General features: G+C 37.6%; 1 protein-coding gene across 1 annotated transcript in view; it reads left to right on the top strand.

Moving 5' to 3' along the window:
- STK3 (serine/threonine kinase 3) overlaps window positions 1-19,600 on the top strand; it is a 359,556-nt gene that overhangs the window by 62,055 nt on the left and 277,901 nt on the right. The window contains exon 4 of the mRNA XM_030795127.1: window positions 13,311-13,425. Within this exon, the coding sequence (XP_030650987.1) occupies window positions 13,311-13,425 (115 nt within the window). The remainder of the gene's footprint in view (window positions 1-13,310; window positions 13,426-19,600) is intronic.

Raw genomic sequence — 19,600 nt, 5'->3', positions numbered from 1 at the left:
AGTACTTCTATTTAATAATTTCTTTTTGGGCAACTCAACTAGACTATCCAGAGGGAATTATACATTTAACATTCTAAAACCAGTTTTAAACATTCCAGACAAGCCTTTCAAATTCCTGTGTGTCAAAGGCATCATCATCTACTTAGTCTTTTAGCAAGGCTGAGAATCATCTTTATTCCTTTTTATGATACTTCTGATGATACTGAGTCTTGTAGATTTTCCTTCTGAAACGTCATCGCTATCTTTATTCTTCTCTTCATTCCTTAAGGAAGGGAACCATATATTCTTCTTTATTAGCACCTGTTCAGTGCCTAGCAGTATACTTTTTGATGAATGAATGAATGGATGTGGTATGTATGAGGAGTATGAGGAAGAGCATTACAGATTGAAGGAACCCCAGGGAAATCAGGTACTTATTCTTGTTATGCACTTTAAGCTTTTAAAGGGAAAGAAAAGTAAAGAATACAATGAGAAGGAAATGTGAATAGAATTCTAGAACTTTTGTACCACTTTATTGCTGGGGTGTAAGTTTGGTTCAATATACACAAATCAATAAATGTGATTTGCCACATAAACAGAGGAGATTTTGCAAAATTCTTGAGGGTCCTAAGATTTTTGGAATAAATAAATAAAAAATAAAAAGTTTGAAAATCACCATATTGGAGGATTAGTGATGAACTTTGGCAATTTGTATCAGCTCACGTGTATATTCAGTTTTGGGTGGGCCAAGAAATAAATTGCTGTGTGATTGAGATTTATGCTAGAAACAGCTCAGTTTTAATAGAATATCCACATTGCCTTTGTAAAAACACTATTTATATTACCCTACTAAGTTATAGAACAGTACCAAGATTGTAGTAAGATGTTGATGAAAATGATGTAATTAAAAATAGCCATTTCTTTAGTATTTTAATTATCACATGCTCGTATTAGGAAGACTTTTAAAAAGTATACCTTTAGCAATACATGGTTTTCTTCAATTAGAATGAAATTCAAGTTACTATTTAAAAAGTCACCTTTTGATTGTATGTGGTGTTTCATGCCTGTAATCCTTACACTTTGGGAGGCCGAGGTGGGCAGATTGCTTGAGCTCAGGAGTTCAAGACCAGCCTGAGCAACATGGCAAAACTCTGTCTCTAAAAAAAATACAAAAATTCACCAGGCATGGTGGCACGTGCCTGTAGTCCCAGCTACTTGGGAGGCTGAGGTTGGGAGGATTGCTTGAGCTTAGGAGGCAGAGGTTACAATGAGCTGAGATCATGCCACTGCACTCCAGCCTGGGTGACAGAGCCAGACCCTGTCCCCCCCAAAAAAAAAAAACAAAAAAGTCACCTGTCAAGCAGTATTTTCAAATATTATTCCATTTTCTTTCTTTAATTATATGATGTTGTTGATGGACACTTAGATTGATTCCATATTTTGGGTGTTGTGAATAGAACATCTGGATTTTTATAAGAAGCTTAAACGTAATGATTCAGTCCATATAATTTGTATCATGCATAGTGTTTAAGTAAGGTACAATTAGATAGGAGTATGTAGTCCTTTTTCCATTTTTCCCCTTTGGTTTTTCTCATTTTTTTAAAGTACTCTTTCTATTTTGAGTTGTGATACTAAAGGAGGACCATTAGGATAAAGAGTGTAGAGAGCTGTGAAGTGAAGATGGAAATGGAAAGGATGTGATCATTAGGTATGAGATGAGAGGAAGCCCAGAAGCCCCCACCCCCTCAAAAAAAAGAAAACGAGAACAAGATACGTCATTTTATTCGACTGAAGGCGTTAAATAGGGGAAGGGAAAAATTAATGAGACAGGAGGATGAAATGGAGAGAAGATGCATAAGAGAAAGGCATAGAATGTGGCTCATGATTGCCATGCTAGTTATTAAGGCATCGGATTTCACCTCTGCTTCCTGGTGTAGTCTGTAATTTCCTTTGTGTTTTCCTGGTTCTTCCACCCAGTGAAATTTTCAAAGACATAGCTGTTTACTTCTATTTAAAAGAGACAAAACTAACCAGGCACAGTGGCTCACGCCTGTAATTCCAGTGCTTTGGGAGGCCAAAGCAGGAGGATCACTTGAAACCAGGAATTTGAGAGCAGCCTGGACTGTGTAGTGAGACCCTGTCTGTACAAAAAATAAAAAAAATTAGTTCGGGTGTGTGCATGCTTATAGTTGTGGCTGCTTGGGAAGCTGAGGTGGAAGGATCACTTGAGCCCAAGAGTTTGAAGCTACAGTGAGCTATGATTGCGCCACTGCACTCCAGCGTGGGTGACAGAGTGATACCCTGTCTCTTTAAAAATAAAAAAAGTAGCAAAACTACAGTTAGCCCTCTATATCCCGCTTGTTCTGCATCCACGGATTCAGCTAACTGCATATTGGAAATATTGGGAGAAAAAAAGCAACAGAAAAAAACAATAAAAAAAATGCAGTATAACAATTATTTGCATAGCATTTACATCGTATTAGGTGTAATAAGTAATCTAGACATGATTTAAAGTATACTGGAGAATATGTAGTTATATGCACATACTGTGCCATTTAATATAAGGAACTTGGGGCATTCATGGATTTTGGTATCTGTGGGGTTCCTGGAACCAGTTCGCCATGGATACTGAGGGATGACTGTGTATAGAATTGCTGGTTTCCGATACAGCCTGCAAGTCCATACATTGGCTTAGTCAAAATTCTTAGGCATATGGCTGAATTAAAACTTTCTGCATTGCTTAAAATTTATATACAGGTATACCTTACTCTGTTGTACTTCTTCACTTTGCAGATGCTGCATTTTTTTTTTTTTTGAGACGGAGTCTTGCTCTGTCTCCCAGGCTGGAGTGCAGTGGCGCGATCTCGGCTCACTGCAAGCTCCGCCTCCCAGGTTCCCGCCGTTCTCCTGCCTCAGCCTCTCCAAGTAGCTGGGACTACAGGCGCCCGCCACCACGCCCGGCTAATTTTTGTTTTGTATTTTTAGTAGAGACGGGGTTTCACCGTGGTCTCGATCTGCTGACCTTGTGATCCGCCCGCCTCGGCCTCCCAAAGTGCTGGGATTACAAGCGTGAGCCACCGCGCCCGGCCGCTGCATTTTTTTTTAACTGAAGGTTTGTGGCAACTGTACTGAGCAAATCAAGGCCATCAGCACCATTTTTCCAATAGTTTGTGCTTGCTTCATGTCTCTATGTCATGTTTTGGTAATTCTTCCCATATTTCAGATGTTTTCATTATTATTATATCTGTTATGGTGATCTGTGATCAGTGATCTTTGATGTTACTGTTGTAATTGTTTTGAGGTGCCACGAACTGCACCTTTGTAAGATGGTGAACTAAATTGATAAATGTTGTGTGTGTTCTGACTGTACCACTGCTAGGCCGTGGGCCCCATCTCCCTTCCTTTCCTCAGGCCTTCCTATTCATTGAGACACAATATTGAAATTAGGCCAATTAGTAATTCTACAGTGGTCCGTAAGGGTTCAAGTGAAAGGGAGAGTCACACAACTCTCACTTTAAATAAAAAACTAGAAATGATTTAGCTTAGTGAAGAAGACAGGTTGAAAGCCGAAATAAGCTGAAAGCTAGGGTTCTTGTGCCAAACAGCTAGCCAAGCTTGAATGCAAAGGACAGGTTGTTGAAGGAAATTAGAAGTGCTACTCCAGTGAGCACATGAGTGGTAAGAAAGTGGAAGAGCCTCATTGCAGACAGTTTGAGTGGTCTGGATAGAAGTTCAAACCAGCTACAGCATTCTCTTAAGCCAAAGCCAAATCTCGAGCAGTGCCCTTACTGTCTTCAATTCTATGAAATTTGAGAGACGTGAGGAAGCAACAAAAGTTTGAAGCTAGCAGAGGTTGCTTCATGAAGCTTAAACAAAGAAGCTGTCTCCATAACGTAAAAGTGCAAGATGAAGCAGCAAGTGCTGAAATAGAAGCTGCAGCAAGTTATCCAGAAGATGTAGCTGAGATAATTGATGAAGGTGGCTACATTAAGCAACAGATTTTCAGTGTAGACGAAACAGCCTTCTACTGGAAGGAGATGCCATCTAGGACTTTGCTAGCTAGAGAGAAGTCACTGCTTAGCTTCGAGGGATAGGCTGACTCTCTTGTTAGGGGCTAATGCCTCTCATGACTTTAAGTTGAAGCCAGTGCTCATTGCCCATTCCAAAAATCTTAGGACCCTCAAGAATTGTGCAAAATCTCCTCTGTTTATGTGGCAAATCACATTTATTGATTTGTGTATATTGAACCAACCTTACATCCCAGCAATAAAGCCTACTTGATTGTGGTGGATTAGCTTTTTGATGTACTGCTGCATTTGGTCTGCAAGTCTTTTATTGAGAATTTTTGCACTTATGTTCATCAGAGATATTGGTGTGAAGTTTTCTTTTTCATTTTGTCTCTGCCACATTTTGGTATCAGAATGATGCTGGCCTCGTAGAATGAGTTAGGGAGGAGTCTCTCTTCCTCAGCTTTCTTGGAATAGTTTCAGTAGGATTGGTACCAGCTCTTCTTTATACGTTTAGTAAAATTTAGCTATGAATCTGCCTGATCCAAGGTTTCTTTCTGGAAGACAAAAATTTGTGTGACTCACTGTATTGTGATATTTGATTTATCGAGGTGGTCTGGAATCAAACCTGCAATATCTTATAGATTTGCCTGTATATAACACTAGAGTGTTACAGTGTTTTGAGTGAAACTCTCCCCCTCTTCCCTAGCCTTTAATAATCAACATGCTGGTTTAAAAACAGATGTTAGAACATCTAAATAATTGTAGTTAGTTAACTTGCTGACTAGAATGAACAACATCATGTTTGATCCTTGACAGTCCTGCACAGGATAATATTTAAACGCTAGTTTGATTGTATTATTTCCTTATATAAATTTCTTCAGGGGTTCCCCATTGCCTGGACTGCCCTTTCTTCTTTGTCACTAGTCTAATGTTTTTCCATTTTTCTCCCTAGCGTCTGCTAGTAGGCTTGTTCAGTGAATGTTTGTTGTTTGAATTACTTAAAAAAAAAGATAAATAAATGTGAATTTGAATGCATATCTATGTTAGTGGAAATAGATTTGAGTTTAGAAGTCTCAGGTCTTAAACTGTCTGAGCCTATTGGTAGGCTTTTTTTTTTTTTTTTTTTTTTTTGAGATGGAGTCTTGCCCTGTCGCCCAGGCTGGAGTGCAATGGCACGACCTCGGCTCACTGCAACCTCTGCCTCCCGGGTTCAAGAGATTCTCCTGCCTCAGCCTCCCGAGTAGCTGGGATTACAGGCGCGCGCCACCAGGCCCGGCTAATTTTTTGTATCTTTAGTAGAGACGGGGTTTCACCATGTTGGTCAGGCTGGTCTCGAACTCCTGACCTGGTGAAACCCCGTCTCTACTAAATACAAAAATTGGCTGGGCATAGTGGTGGGTGCCTGTAATCCCAGCTACTCAGGAGGCTGATGCAGGAGAATTGCCTGAACCCGGGAGGCAGAGGTTGCAGGAAGCCGAGATCGCGCCAATGCACTCCAGCCTGGGCGACAGAGCGAGACTCTGTCTCAAAAAAAAAAAGTATGCTTTATTATTACTCACATATCATGAGACCAACAGATCAAGAGACTATTGCTATGGAAAAGATATATTGTTATATATACAGCTCTCAAGAGAAGGAGGCATGCTGTGTCACAGGGGGCTCCACAGGGAAGTACCAGAGTCAGTTAGGAGGCAGAGAAAGTGAGGGGGAAAAAGTGGGTGAGAATCTTTATGTGGTTTCTGTGGGAAGGGACAGGTGAGATAGGGTAAAACAGGTTTAGGATTGGCTACTTTGAGTATTTCGAGTGGGTTCTGGGCCATAGGGCTTTCTCTGGTTGTCTGGTACCTGGCCCTGGGGCAATTTGGGCGGGGAAAAGTTGACCCTAGAGTGTAACCCTAGAGGTGGTTGGAGGTTTGGGCTCTAGATAGGTTGGTGTGCATATGAAAGACATCCTCCCATGGGAGTTAGTTTGCTGTCTCTAGGAATTAGCTAACCCTGAGAGGGGCAGTCGCTTCAGTTTTAGCAAATCCAAGCATCAAGAATACAGAAAATAAAAAGATATGCTTACTATAATCTCTGTATGGACTAACACTACTTTTTAATTGGTCTCTCTATATTCACATTTGCTTCCCTGCAATCTAGCTTTCATTCAGCAACCACAGAAACTTTACATTATGTTATTCCTCTGCTTAAAATTCTTCACTGATTTTTTTTCTGTATTTCAAATAAAGCCTAGTCTCTTTACCTTGGTTTTGAGGCCCTTCATGGTCAGGCTTCTGCCTACATAGGCAACTCCATTATTATTCTACTGTATTCTTTACTCACTTTATCCTAGGCCCGCTAATCTTTCAATTCTTTGACCATGATTGTTCTGTCTTTCAGGGCCTTTGCAGGGCAGTTCTTAGTGCTTAGTTATCTGGCTAACTTCTCGTTAAGTTTTGCATCTTAGCTTAAATGTTATTCCCTTGGAGAGTCCTAAATTAGGTCCTGTCTTAGTTTTTTTGTGTGATTTATTTATTCATTGGTTCTTTTCTTTCTTTATTTTTTAATTTTAATTTTTCTTTTTTTTTTTTTTTTTTTGAGACAGAGCCTCACTCTTTTGCCAGGCTGGAGTGCGGTGGCACGATCTCGGCTCTCTGCAACCTCTGCCTCCCGGGTTCAAGCAATTCTCCTGCCCCAGCCTCCTGAGAAGCTGGGATTATAGGCCCCTGCCACCACGCCCAGCTAATTTTTTTTTTATTTTTAGTAGAGACAGGGTTTCACCATGTTGGCCAGGATGGTCTCGATCTCTTGACCTCGTGATTCACCTGCCTCGGCCTCCCAAAGTGCTGGGATTACAGGCATGAGCCACCGTGCCCAGCCTGCTTCTTTAGTTTGTATATATGAGAAGAGAGCTACTGAGGATAAAATGGAAAGCAAGACAGATTGGTACCCATCTTTATGGAGCTTCTATTCTTCTGGGGGAGGCAGATAAAAGTCAATGACAAAGTCCTTGCAGGATGTAATAAGTGCTTTACAGTATAAAAGGTGCTGACATAGAAGGTATCAGAGGATGGCCACTGTATACATATGAACTCTGGAGTTTAAGCATTTGTTTCTTTTCCAATCTGTGGATTTTGTAATTCACAGCAGTTCAGTGGAGAAAGGACATTTTATTGTTAAAGCTCACTTATCTATTTTCAAAGGTTTTTCGCATACTCCAGTGCCTTCCAAGTCTCAGAGGCTACCATGGGATATGAATGCATTCCATTCCTTCATATGAACTAGGAACAATTTTATTTGCAGAAATGGTGAATACAAAATAAAGTCACAGCCAGTTTATCTTATAGCACCCTTCTTTTCTTGCCGTGGTTAGTAATCATATTTATTTGTGAGTTTACTTCCTTAATTCCTGTATATTCGTGCTAGTGTATTCTGTATGAGGGTCCAGATTGTGAGTGTGTGTTTTACTAGTGCATACTGAACATCTGGTCAAATGCCTGGCCCAAGTAGAGGGTCAGTGAATGCATGTGGCTGTTTAGTTCTAGTTGCTTAAATACTTTGCTGGGTTAAAGTTAGTGAGGCCATGTTTTATGTTAGAGAGGTGTTGGACTTGGATCCATCTACTTACATGGGTGTTAGATGGGCCATGAATTATTTTTTTGAAGAGAATTTTACCTTTTGCCAAAGTTTTCTCTTGACTTACTCTTATGGAGAGGTAGGGCTATGTTTTCAGGTAGCTGCCCAGGTTAGAATTCCTCATTTTCATGAGTTGTCACTTCTACCCTTAGCATTGCTGATTAGTGTGTATGGCAAGAAAAGTGTACATTTTTTTGCATGCTTTTCAGTGAACATAATCTTGAATTCATTGTTACTTAACACTTTTCAAAATTTTGAATGAGAAAATTCATATTTAAAGACTTTTTTTTTGGTGGGCATGGTGGTTCACGCCTATAGTCTCAGCACTTTTGGAGGCCCAGGCAGGTGGAATACATGAGGCCAGGAGTTCAAGACAAGCCTGGCCAACATGGCAAAACCCTGTCTCTACCAAAACTACAAAAATTAGCTGGGCGTGGTGACACAGGCCTGTAATCCCAGCTACTTGGGAGGTTGAGGCACGAGAATCACTTGAACCTAGGAGACAGACATTGCTGTGAGCCGAGATGGTGCCACTGCACTCCAGCCTTGGTGGCAGAATGAGATTCTATCTCAGAAAAAAAAAAAAAAAGAGAGAGAGAGAGAAAGAGTTTTTTTTTTTTTTTTCTGAAGGATATACAGTCTATTCACTGGTGGAGTGAAGCTTAACTCTGGGTCTACATCAGAGTCACTGGTAGAGCTTTTAAAAACCTACTGAATCAGAACCTCAAAGGAGTGTGGGCTTGGGTCACAGGTGGCTCTGATGCACAGCCAGGTGTAGGAACACTACTCCCTATAAAAGTTTCCACATAGGTGCCATACTTCAAAGGAGTACATGTAAAGAATTTTTTTTTTTATGTTTCCCGTATGTCACAGTTCTAAATCTGTATTTAGTTTCATTTGTTTGTAAACAAGCACTTTTCTTAAATGGTTCAGTGAACATTTATGAACTCCAAATACATACTTTCAATTCCCAAGACCTAGCAAAGCTGAGTGTGTCTGGAAATTTAAGGTATGAGATGGAGAGTAATCAGAGAGACGGGTAACAAGGTAGACTCTGAAATAACTTGTATGCGATATGAAGCAGGTAAGACCTTTTCCTTTGGGTAATGGAGAGCTGTTGGAGTATTTTTGTTTAACTAGGAGAGCAGAGCAGTATGATCAGCTTATTTTACTTTTGTTTTAAAGTAAGGTACCTTGTCAACTGTATGTAGCATAGATTAGAACGGGGGAGAAAACTAAGACAAGGAGACCAGTGGGGAGCAAGTCTGTGCAAGAGGTAACAGAGTAGCAGTGGGGATAAAACAGGTTTGAATTCAGGCCCTTCAGCTCCAACCACTGTTCTACCTTTGACTTCAAGACATAGTTAATTTTTTTTGTATTTATTGCCTTTGTTTTTAATATAAAATTTAATTATAATGGGAAAATTTTAAACTTTTGTTTTTTTAGATGACTGATATTTTTATTATTTATTTATTTTTAACTTTTAAGTTCAGAGGTACATGTGCAGGTTTGTTACATGGGTAAACTTATGTCATGGGGGTTTGTTGTGCAGCTTATTTTATCACCCAGGTATTAAGCCTAGTACCCATTAGTTATTTTTCCTGATCCTCTCCCTCATTCCACCTTCCACCTTCTGATAGGCCCCAGTGTGTGTTGTTCACTCTGTGTGTCCATGTGTCCTCATCATTTAGCTCCCAGTTATAAGTGAGAACATGCAGTATTTCGTTTTCTGTTCCTGTGTTAGTTTGCTAAGGACAGTAGCCTCCAGCTGCATCCATGTCTCTGCAACGGACATGACTTTGCTCTTTTTTTGTGGCTGCATAGTATTCCATGGTGTATATGTACCACATTTTCATTATCCAGTCTATCATTGATAGGCATTTAGATTGATGCCAAGTCTTTGCTATTGTGAAGAGTGCTAGTTACAATGAACATAAGCATGCATGTGTCTTTATAATAGAACAATTTATATTCCTTTGGGTATATATCCAGTAATGGGATTGCTAGGTTGAATGGTATTTCTGTCTCTAGGTCTTTGAGGAATTGCCACACTGTCTTCCACAATGGTTGCACTAATTTACACTCCCACCAACAGTATATAAGCATTCCTTTTTCTCCACAACCTTGCCAGCATGGTTTTTTTTTTTTTTTTTGACTTTTTAATAATAGTCATTCTGACTGGTGTAACATGGTATCTCATTGTGGTTTTGATTTGCATTTCTCTAATGATCAGTGATGTTGAACCTTTTTTCATATTCTTGCTGGCCACTTGTAGGTCTTCTTTTGAAAAGTGTCTGTTCATGTCCTTTGCCCATTTTTTAATGGTTTTTTTTTTTTTTTTTCTTGTAGATCTGTTTAAGTTCCTTATAGCTGCTGGATATTAGACCTTTATTGGATGCATAGTTTGTTCAAAAATGTTCTCTCATTCTGTAAGTTATCTGTTTACTCTCTTGATAGTTTCTTTTGCTGTACAGAAGCTCTTTGATTTTACTAGATCCCATTTGCCAAGTTTTGCTTTTGTCGTTATTGCTTTTGGTGTCTTTGTTGTGAAATCTTTGCCTATGTCCTGAATGGTATTGCCTAGGTTGTCTTCCAGGGTTTTTATATTTTTGGATTTTACATTTAGGCCTTTAATCCATCTTGAGTTAAATTTTTGAACATGATATAAGGGAGGGGTCCAGTTTCAATCTTCTGCATATGGCTAGCCAGTTATCCCAGCACCATTTATTGAATGGGGAATCCTTTTTCCTTTCCATTGCCTGTTATTGTCAGGTTTGTTAAAGATCATATAGTTGTAGTTGTGTGGTCTTATTTCTGAGTTCTTTATTCTGTTTCAATTGTCTGTATGTCTTTTTTTATATCATAACCATGCTGTTTTGGTTACTGTAGCCCTGTAGTGTATTTTGAAGTCGGGTAGTGTGATGCCTCCGGCTTTGTTCTTTTTGCTTAGGATTGCCTTGGCTATTCGGGCTCTTTTTTGGTTCCATATGAATTTCAAAATAGTTTTTTCTAGTTCTGTGCCAAATCTCAAATAGTAGTTTTAATAAGAATAGCATTGAATCTATAAATTACTTTGGGCAGTATGGCCATTTTCATGATGTGTGTGTGTGTGTGTATGTGTATATATAATTTTTTTATTTTTTATTATTATTATTTTTTTGAGATGGAGTCTTGCTCTGTTGCCCAGGCTGGAGTGCAGTGGCACAATCTCAGCTCACTGCAACCTCCGCCTCCTGAGTTCAAGTGATTTTCCTGCCTCACCCTCCTAAGTAACTGGGATTACAGGTACGTGCCACCATGCCCAGCTAATTTTGTATTTTTAGTAGAGACGGGGGTGTCACCATGTTGGTCAGGCTGATCTCAAACTCCTGACCTCAAGTGATCCTCCCAAAGTGCTGGGTTTACAGGCGTGAGCCACCATGCCCAGCCTCATTTTAATGATATTGATTATTTCTATCTCTGAGCATGGAATGTTTTCCCATTTCTTTATGTCATCTCTGATTTCTTTGAGCAGTGTTTCATAGTTCTCCTTGTGGAGATCTGTCACCTCCCTAGTTTGCTGTCTTCCTATGTAGTTTATTCTTTTTGTGGCAGTTGTGAATGGGAGTCAGTTCCCGATTTGGCTCTCGGCTTGACTGTTGTTGGTGTATAGGAATGCTAGTGATTTTTGCACATTGCTTTTGTATCCTGAGACTTTGCTGCAGTTGTTTATCAGCCTAAGAAGCTTTTGGGCTGAGGCTGTGGGGTTTTCTAGATATAGGATCATGTCATCTGCAAACAGGGATAGTTTGACTTCCTCTCTTCCTATTTGGATGGCCTTTATTTCTTTCTCTTGCCTGATTGCCTTTGCCAGGACTTCCAATACTATGTTAAATAGGAATGATGAGAGAGTGCATCCTTGTCTTAATGCCGCTTTTCAAGGGGAATGCTTCCAGCTTATGCCCATTCAGTATGATTGTTGGCTGTGGGTTTTTCATATATGGCTCTTATTATTTTGAGGTATGTTCCTTCAATACCTAGTTTGTTGAGAGTTTTTAACATGAATGGACGTCTGATTTTATCGAAAGCCTTTTCTGTATCTATTGAGATAATCATGTGGTTTTTGTCTTTAGTTCTGTTTATGTGATGAATCACATTTATTGATTTGTATATGTTGAGCCAATCTTGCATCCCAAAGAGAAAGCCTACTTGACTGTGGTGGGTTAGGTTTTTTATGTGCCACTGGATTTGGTTTGCTAATGTTTTGTTGACGACTTTTGCGTCAATGTTCATCAAGTATATTGGCCTAAAGTTTTCTTTTTTTGTTGTATCTCTGCCAGGTTTTGGTATCAAAATGATGCTGGCTTCATAGGATGAGTTAGGGAGCATTTCCTTCTCCTCAATTTTTTGAAATAGTTTCAGCAGGAATGGTACCAGCTCTTCTTGGTACATCTGCTAGAATTCGGCCCTAAGTCCATCTGGTCCTGGGTGTTTTTTTTTTGGATGGTAGGCTGTTTATTACTACCTCAATGTTAGAGCATAGCTAAAATTTTAAAGGCTGTACTGAGAAGTCTTCCCTGACAGTCTTCTCTTAACCTCAACAATTGGTAGAGTCTCTACGTGTTCTTTTATTGTACTTTCAATTTTTTTTTTTTGCTTATTTGTTTTTCTGTCTTATTTATCTTACGTTGGCGCCCAGCAAAATAGCTACTGTTTTTGATTGTAGCTACTACTAGATAGAAGTATTTATTTGAACAAGTTGTCCTCTTACATGCCATACTTGGTTTTTCCCTTTCTATTTGTGTACCTTTATTTATGGCCTTTCTCTTTTCTAGAATTCTCTTATCCCTCTTCTCCATCTACATTTTGGAGTTTAAACTTTTCTTTCAAAGTCTCATTCAAATCCCACTCCCTTCCACAAAGTTCTCTTTGGATGATTCCAATGTTATTTCCTCATTTGACCTCTTGTAGCATTAAAGTTGTGTTCTATTTAGTTTCTGCTGTCTTTTATTTTCTATCTCTATGCATTTTTTGAATATGGTATTCTGCCTCTTTGAGATAGGTAAGATTTCTCATACATCAGTATATGTAGTTTATCCATAATATACATTATTGCTGATGGTCATTTGTCCCTTTCTAAATCTTCCTGAAGACAGCTTGGCTATAAACAGTTTATTCTGCTCTGGAAGACGTAAGACCTCAGTTTAGAAATTAAGTTACTAATATTTTAATTCTATAAATTTAAGCGGAAAAATTTATAATTTTTTTCTCTAGAATTTTCAAAAGCCAGAATGGAAGAAAATTTAAAATAACTTTTTTGGCTTCATTGAATTATAGATTATTTTAGAGTTGATTAATATTTGACTGAATACAAAATCCTTTAGAAGACATATTTAAAATGCTTTAGTTAAAGGGAAAAATTTTCATTTGTTCCTCATGTTAAGTAGTAAGTTCTTTGCCAAAATGAAGTCTTATTTTCTTCAGAATCACTCAAAACATTTGGGCCTCTTCTGGTTTGTAATCCTGTTAAATTTCATCCATGAAGTAAAGCCTAATTATGCATAGTTGGTGAACTCCAGATATTGAGAATTTGATGTGCAATAGAAATTTACTTATTTAACTTATTGGAACATTATGAAATGTTGAAAATACTTTGTATTGGGATTAAGAAAAAAATTTCTTTGGGAATTAACTAAATTTAATTGTTTATGTATTTTCCTTTAGCCCATATGTTGTAAAGTACTATGGCAGTTATTTTAAGAATACAGACCTCTGGATTGTTATGGAGTACTGTGGTGCTGGCTCTGTCTCAGACATAATTAGATTACGAAACAAGACAGTAAGTATTTTAAAATTGTTTTGCTGATCTCATTTCTAAAGATTCATATTTTAGAATCTGACTAGTTGGTATTTTGTTACACAGAAAATAATAGCATGAAAAAAGAAAAGGTTTTAAGTGGTGTAAAGATATCTAGTAGGAGGTGTGAGAACCAGCCACATAGCTTTCTGTGACAAATTTAGGAATTACATAATTGTTTAATTTATTTATTAGGATAATTTTTGGTGTGTCACAGAAACTACCATGGTACTTCTCTTCTTCATTTGGAATCAGTGTGTGTGTGTTGTTTAATAATGTGAGTTTCATAAATTATGGCTAGAATTTTATTTAAAGTTTATAATATTCATGGTATTTACTTATCTTAAATTTTCTGTATTATAATTTGTGGCTGGTAATATTTGAAGAAATTATATATTTCTGAATTTAAAAAAATATAAAACATTTTTGTATTTATTTTCCCAAATATTGTCAGGATGTGTGAAAGTGATAGAAATATATATATTTCTATAAATTTAGCTTAGTGAAATGTATTGTTTAATAAAAGCTTTTTACGGTTATGTTTTAACTCTAAGTAGAAGTGCTATTTACAAAATTGTTTACTTTAAGCTAGTAATACATCTAGTTTATTTGGACAATTTGTATGGACCAAAGTGACCTTTTTTTCTTGAATAGGAAGAGTAATCAGTGAAATAATTTGTAATTCTGTAGCAGTAATATTGTTGTATGTTGTCAGCCATGTTTCAGTAAAACACATTCAGAAAAAATACTTCAGTCAATTTGTGGTTAACCAGAATCATTTTAAAGTTTGATTTGGGAAGTACACTGTAAGTTTATTTTACTAATTTTTTTTTCCCTGTTAGAGAAAGAAAGTAAATAGGATTTCTTTTAAGGGAAGTGAAACAGAAGGTGAAATAATCCCTGTTTTGACAGAGTAGATTAAGTGATCTGTGACATTCTAATGATATATTTTAGAATTTCTATGGTGCTTAACTAGCATTTATGTAAATCAGATGATTCTTGAGTGGCAGAACAATGCTTCAGTGGAAAGTAATTATATCCCAGTTAGAGAATTGTTTTAAAATCATTTCAGGGCTAAACTCAGTGCATTTGGTATTTAAAGTTATCAAGTAGGAATATGAAGTAAAGTGTGTGAAATGGAAAATTTTAAACATCTCTGTTTTCTTAGTTTTAAGTGTTAATGTTACAATTTTGAGTAGATATGAAGTATTTGATCCAAGAAGTTTAATTCTTGTTGCCAATAATTACAACTGTGAAGGCATACTATAGTTCTTAAACATAGGTATGGATCAGATCATTATCTTCAGAAAACTTCGTCAGTTATCAAAGAAAAGATTTTATCCATTCATATTCTTTGTTATAAGACACAGTCCACTGAACATGTTGGGGAGTCGTACACTTGGAATAACGTAGTTGTTACTCTCACACAACACGTACCCTGGGTTCTGGGATGGCATGGTAAGAGTCTAATTTCCATATATGAAAAGGAACCCAGAGCTGCACAAGAGATTGATCAGGAGCTGTAGGTATATTGTTTCTGAGTGTTGCCTTGATGACAGCTCCTGTTAAGTCTCAAGAATATTTGTGTCTTTCTTTTCTAGTGCAAGGACATTTTTGTTCATTTATTTATTATCCGAAAAGAGTACCATTATTGTTAAGGTTAATAATATAAAGATATGTAACATCCCATTTAAAAAATATCTGGATGTTGTAGGCCTTTGTTCATTGGAGTGATACTCTTGATTGTCTGAATTTCAGAAGCATGACTATTACTGACTGGCTTTCAAAAATTTGACGAGTCTAACAGTCGTCTTTGATTAAACAGGTGTAAAACTCACTCTAGTAATTGTTTTCATGGTCATGAAACAATCTTTTCCTAAGAATATGGCAATTTGTTTTTAAGAGCTTGTATGGTCCGTTGTTTTTTTGTGATCTGCTTTGTTTCTTTAAATTCTGTATACATTTTAAATAGCACAAGGAACTCTTGTTATTTTATATTGCAAATGTTTATATTTACTCATATATTTATGCTTTTTATTGTTCTTTATTTCTTTCTGCATTTCCTAGTTGCCTGAAGAATATCTGTTAGTATTTCCTTATGTGTGGTGGGTATGATGATAATGTCTTTTTTTTTTTTTTTTTTTTTTTTTTTTTTTTTTGGTGAAAATGTTACTATTTTACTTCATGTTTTCTTTTTTCCTTTTTTTGAGACAGGTTCTCGCTCTTTTGCCCAGGCTAGAATGCAGTGGTGTGATCGTAGTTCACTGCAACCTTGAACTCCTGGGCTCAAGCGATCCTCCAGCCTTAGCCTCCTGAGTAACTAGGACTTCAGGAGCATGCCATCATGCCTGGCTAATTAAAACAATTTTGTTTTGTAGAGATGGGGTCTGGCTATATTGCCCAGGCTGGTCTTCACCTCCTGGTCTCATGCAATTCTCCTGCCTTGGCTTCCCATAGTGCTGGGATTACTGATGTGAGCCACCATGCCTGACCCTCACTTCACTTCTGAACAGTATATTTGCTGGGTAAAGAATTCTAGGTTAGTGATTCCTTTTAGCCTTTTATAGATATTATCCAGGAATCTTGTATTTTGTATCCCAGAACATAATTTATTTTTATTTTTTATTTTTATTTTTGACACAGGGTCTTGCTCTGTCACTCAGGCTGTAGTGCAGTGGTGTGATCATGGCTCAGTATAGCCCTGGCCTCCTGGGCTCAAGTGATCTTCCCACTTCAGCCTCCTGAGTAGCTGGAACTACAGTCATGTGGCACCATGTCCAGCTAATTTTTTTGATTTTTTGAAGAGATAGGGTCTGACTTTGCTGCTTAGGCTCATATCCTAGAACATATTAATTATAGTCTAATTCTGTCTGCTAATCTTTTAAATGTTGATATCCTGTCGGTCTCTATTTTATATTGTTTCTCTTGTTTTTTATTGTTTTTGTCTATGCCTTGTAATCTTTGATAGAGTGCTAGACATTGCATAAAACGTGATGGAAGTTATTTGAACTTCTGAATGTTGACATATTTTACTTAAGGTTTTTGTTTCTATCTGGTGGCTAGAACTAGCAATCCTGGATCACTTTAATTCAATTGGGGTTAGAGATAATTTGAATCTGGGCTTTAGTACAGTTATTGGCTACATAATGATGTTTCTATCCATGATGGACTGCATGTAGAATGGTGGTCCCATAAGATTATAGTATCATATTTTTACTGTACTTTTTCTATGTTTAGATGTGTTTAGATACACGAATACTTACCATTGTGTTGCTGCTGCCTACAGCAGTCTGTACAGTAACATGCTACACAGGTTTGTAGCCTAGGAGCAATAGGCTATACCATCTAGGTTTGTGTAAACACACTCTGATGTTCACACAGTGATGAAATTGCCTAATAATGTCTTTTTCGGAATGTATCCATGTTGTCAGGTGACACATGACTGTACTTTTGAGGGCTGATCCTCCTTTACATCTAGGATATAGTCCTTTGGCATTATAGGGCTTCTCAGTTTCTTGGTAGGTTTTGATTTCCAGTCTTTGACCTTCTCATCTTGTAAGTCAGTCAAAAGGTCTGCTCTGCTTATTAGCCTCTTGGCCTCTGTTCCATAACTGATAGATGCCTCCTGGGGAAAAGCAGCCGTTATTGCTAGGCTCACCTCTTCCTTTTTCTTTTTTCTAATATTTTGTTTTCAGACAAAATACACTGCTCGTGTGTCTTCATTAGCCTTACCATAGACTTTTAAATGTATTTTCTCCAGACATTTTAGTTCTTTCAACAGGAGAGTGGTCTGAATTATCTAGTTTATCATTACCAGAAGTGGAACTCTTTCAAATAGTACAAGTTTTGTTATTAGCAGTTCTGTTCTGCTATGAGCAAACATATGCAAAGCTACCCCCAAAGGCTAAGGGAGCTGAGAGCTGAAGAAAGATGCTGACAAATTCAGTTTCTTATAAAAAAAAATTTATTACAGACTTACTAACAGAAATAATGTTTTGGGTAGCCAAGAGGTGGTGTATTCCCACATCCACCCTCCCCAAAATATCCTTTATATAGCAAGCTCTTTTGATAAGACATATGCAGCTGGTTACACCTCAGACTTTCTTGCTACTCGTGACCCATGGAGAGGTTAAATAAACATCTTTATGAGGGGTTATCTATGCTACAGGCATTGTTTAAAGACCTTGCTGCTGGAGCCAAACTCCTGTCATTATGGTGGTTTTGCTTCGAAATGGTGTCACTCTTGTCTTGCAATAGGCTGGTTTTTTACCTACATCTTTAATCTAGCTGGAGTTTATTTCTGTATATGATAGGAGATAGGGGTATACAGCACTTTTTTTTTTCTGTGTGGAAATCTAATTGTCCTAACACAATTTTCTATCCCTTTTTAACTGGCTTATAAGCCTGTCTTACTAAGGTTATGTATATATTTGGCTCTATATTTGGTCTCTCTGTTCTAGCAGAGATTTATTTGCCTGCTTCTGCAATAGAAATATGTTCTTAATTATATGGTGGCATGTTTGATGTTTGGGATGCAATTCCCTTTCTTTGTTTTTCCTTGATCTCTCATATAAGTTTTATTTATTTATTTATTTATTTATTATTTTATTTTATTTTATTTTTTTTTGAGACAGAGTTTCGTTCTCGTTGCCCAGGCTGGAGTGCAATGGCGCGATCTTGGCTCACTGCAACTTCTGCCTCCCAGGTTCAAGTGATTCTCGTGCCTCAGCCTCCCTAGTAGCTGGGATTATAAGCACCCGCCACCACACCCAGCTAATTTTTATATTTTTAGTAGAGATGGGGTTTTGCCACATTGGCCAGGCTGGTCTTGAACTCCTGACGTGAGGTGATCCACCTGGTCACCTAAAGTGTTGGGATTACAGGCATGAGCCACTGTGTCCGGCCTCATGTAAGTTTTAGAATGAGTTGTCAAGCTCCACAAAAAGTCTTGCTGGGTTTGTGATTGGAATTACATTTAACTCATAATTTGTGTTAACTAATATTTTCCAATCCATGATCATAGCATATCTTTGTGTTCAGTTCTTTTTTGTATTTAAATGCATTTTTAAATGCATTTAAATCTCCTTGAAAATCATTCGGCCAGGTGCGGTGGCTCACGCCTGTATTCCTGGCACTTTTGGAGGCCAAGGCAGGTGGATCACCTGAGGTCAGGAGTTCGAGACCAGCCTGGCCAACATGGCAAAACGCCATCTCTACTAAAAATACAAAAAAATTAGCTGGGTGTGCTGGCAGGTGCCTATAATCCCAGCTACTCGGGAGGCTGAGGCAGGAGAATCGCTTGAACCTGTGGGGCAGAGGTTGCAAAGAGCTGAGATTGCACCACTGCAGTCCAGCCTAGGTGACAGAGTGAAAATCTTGTCTCAAAAAAAAAAAAAAAAGAAAATTGTGTACATTTTAAATTTGATTTGCTTCTAGGAGCTTTGTCATTTTTACTGCTAATGTGAATGATCTTTTGTTGCTGTTATATTTTCTAGTTGGCTAATGGTAGTATCTAAGAATGCTATATCTTACATATTTTTGTTGTTCACCATAGCAGTTTTTGCCATTGTTACTCCTCTGACCCTGTTCCTTGATTTTACTAATTAGTCATTTGCTTGTTTTCTATTCATGTACCTTTTTTGTAATCCAGTTAATAATCCTGTTTGACATTTTGTATCATTCTTGCCTAGTGCTCCAGTTATTTCTCTCAATCTCTTTTTAGGAGTTTTATCTTGTCCTTGAAACTCATGCTTTGTGTTTGGGGCCTGTTCCTTGGAGTGAGTATCTCAGATACTGGTTTACTCATTTGCTTGTGTCTCTTTTTACTCTTGGTCATTTGGGTATGTCAGGTAGAGCCCTTGAATTGACTTTTCTTATTATTATATTCACTTAAATGAATTCATATATGATCTGTGGATGTAAAACGTTATTGACAACTTTAACCTTTATAAATCTAAAAAAAGATATAAAAACACGATCACTGAAATTGTTTTGTGCTTATCTTTAAATTGTTAATAAAAACTGTAAAATACAGGTTGAGAACAAGGTTGGATTGGTGCTCAAGTGGACCCAGATGGATGTTGTTCTGACAGCATAATCCTATTCTGATGTGAGAGCTTAACTTTATAATTCATTTGATTATGTATATACTACATAT

The sequence above is a fragment of the Nomascus leucogenys genome, chromosome 16 (genome assembly GCF_006542625.1).
Source record: "Nomascus leucogenys isolate Asia chromosome 16, Asia_NLE_v1, whole genome shotgun sequence".
Classification (NCBI taxonomy): Eukaryota; Metazoa; Chordata; class Mammalia; order Primates; family Hylobatidae; genus Nomascus; species Nomascus leucogenys.
This window is presented reverse-complemented; position numbering and strand designations above follow the sequence as displayed.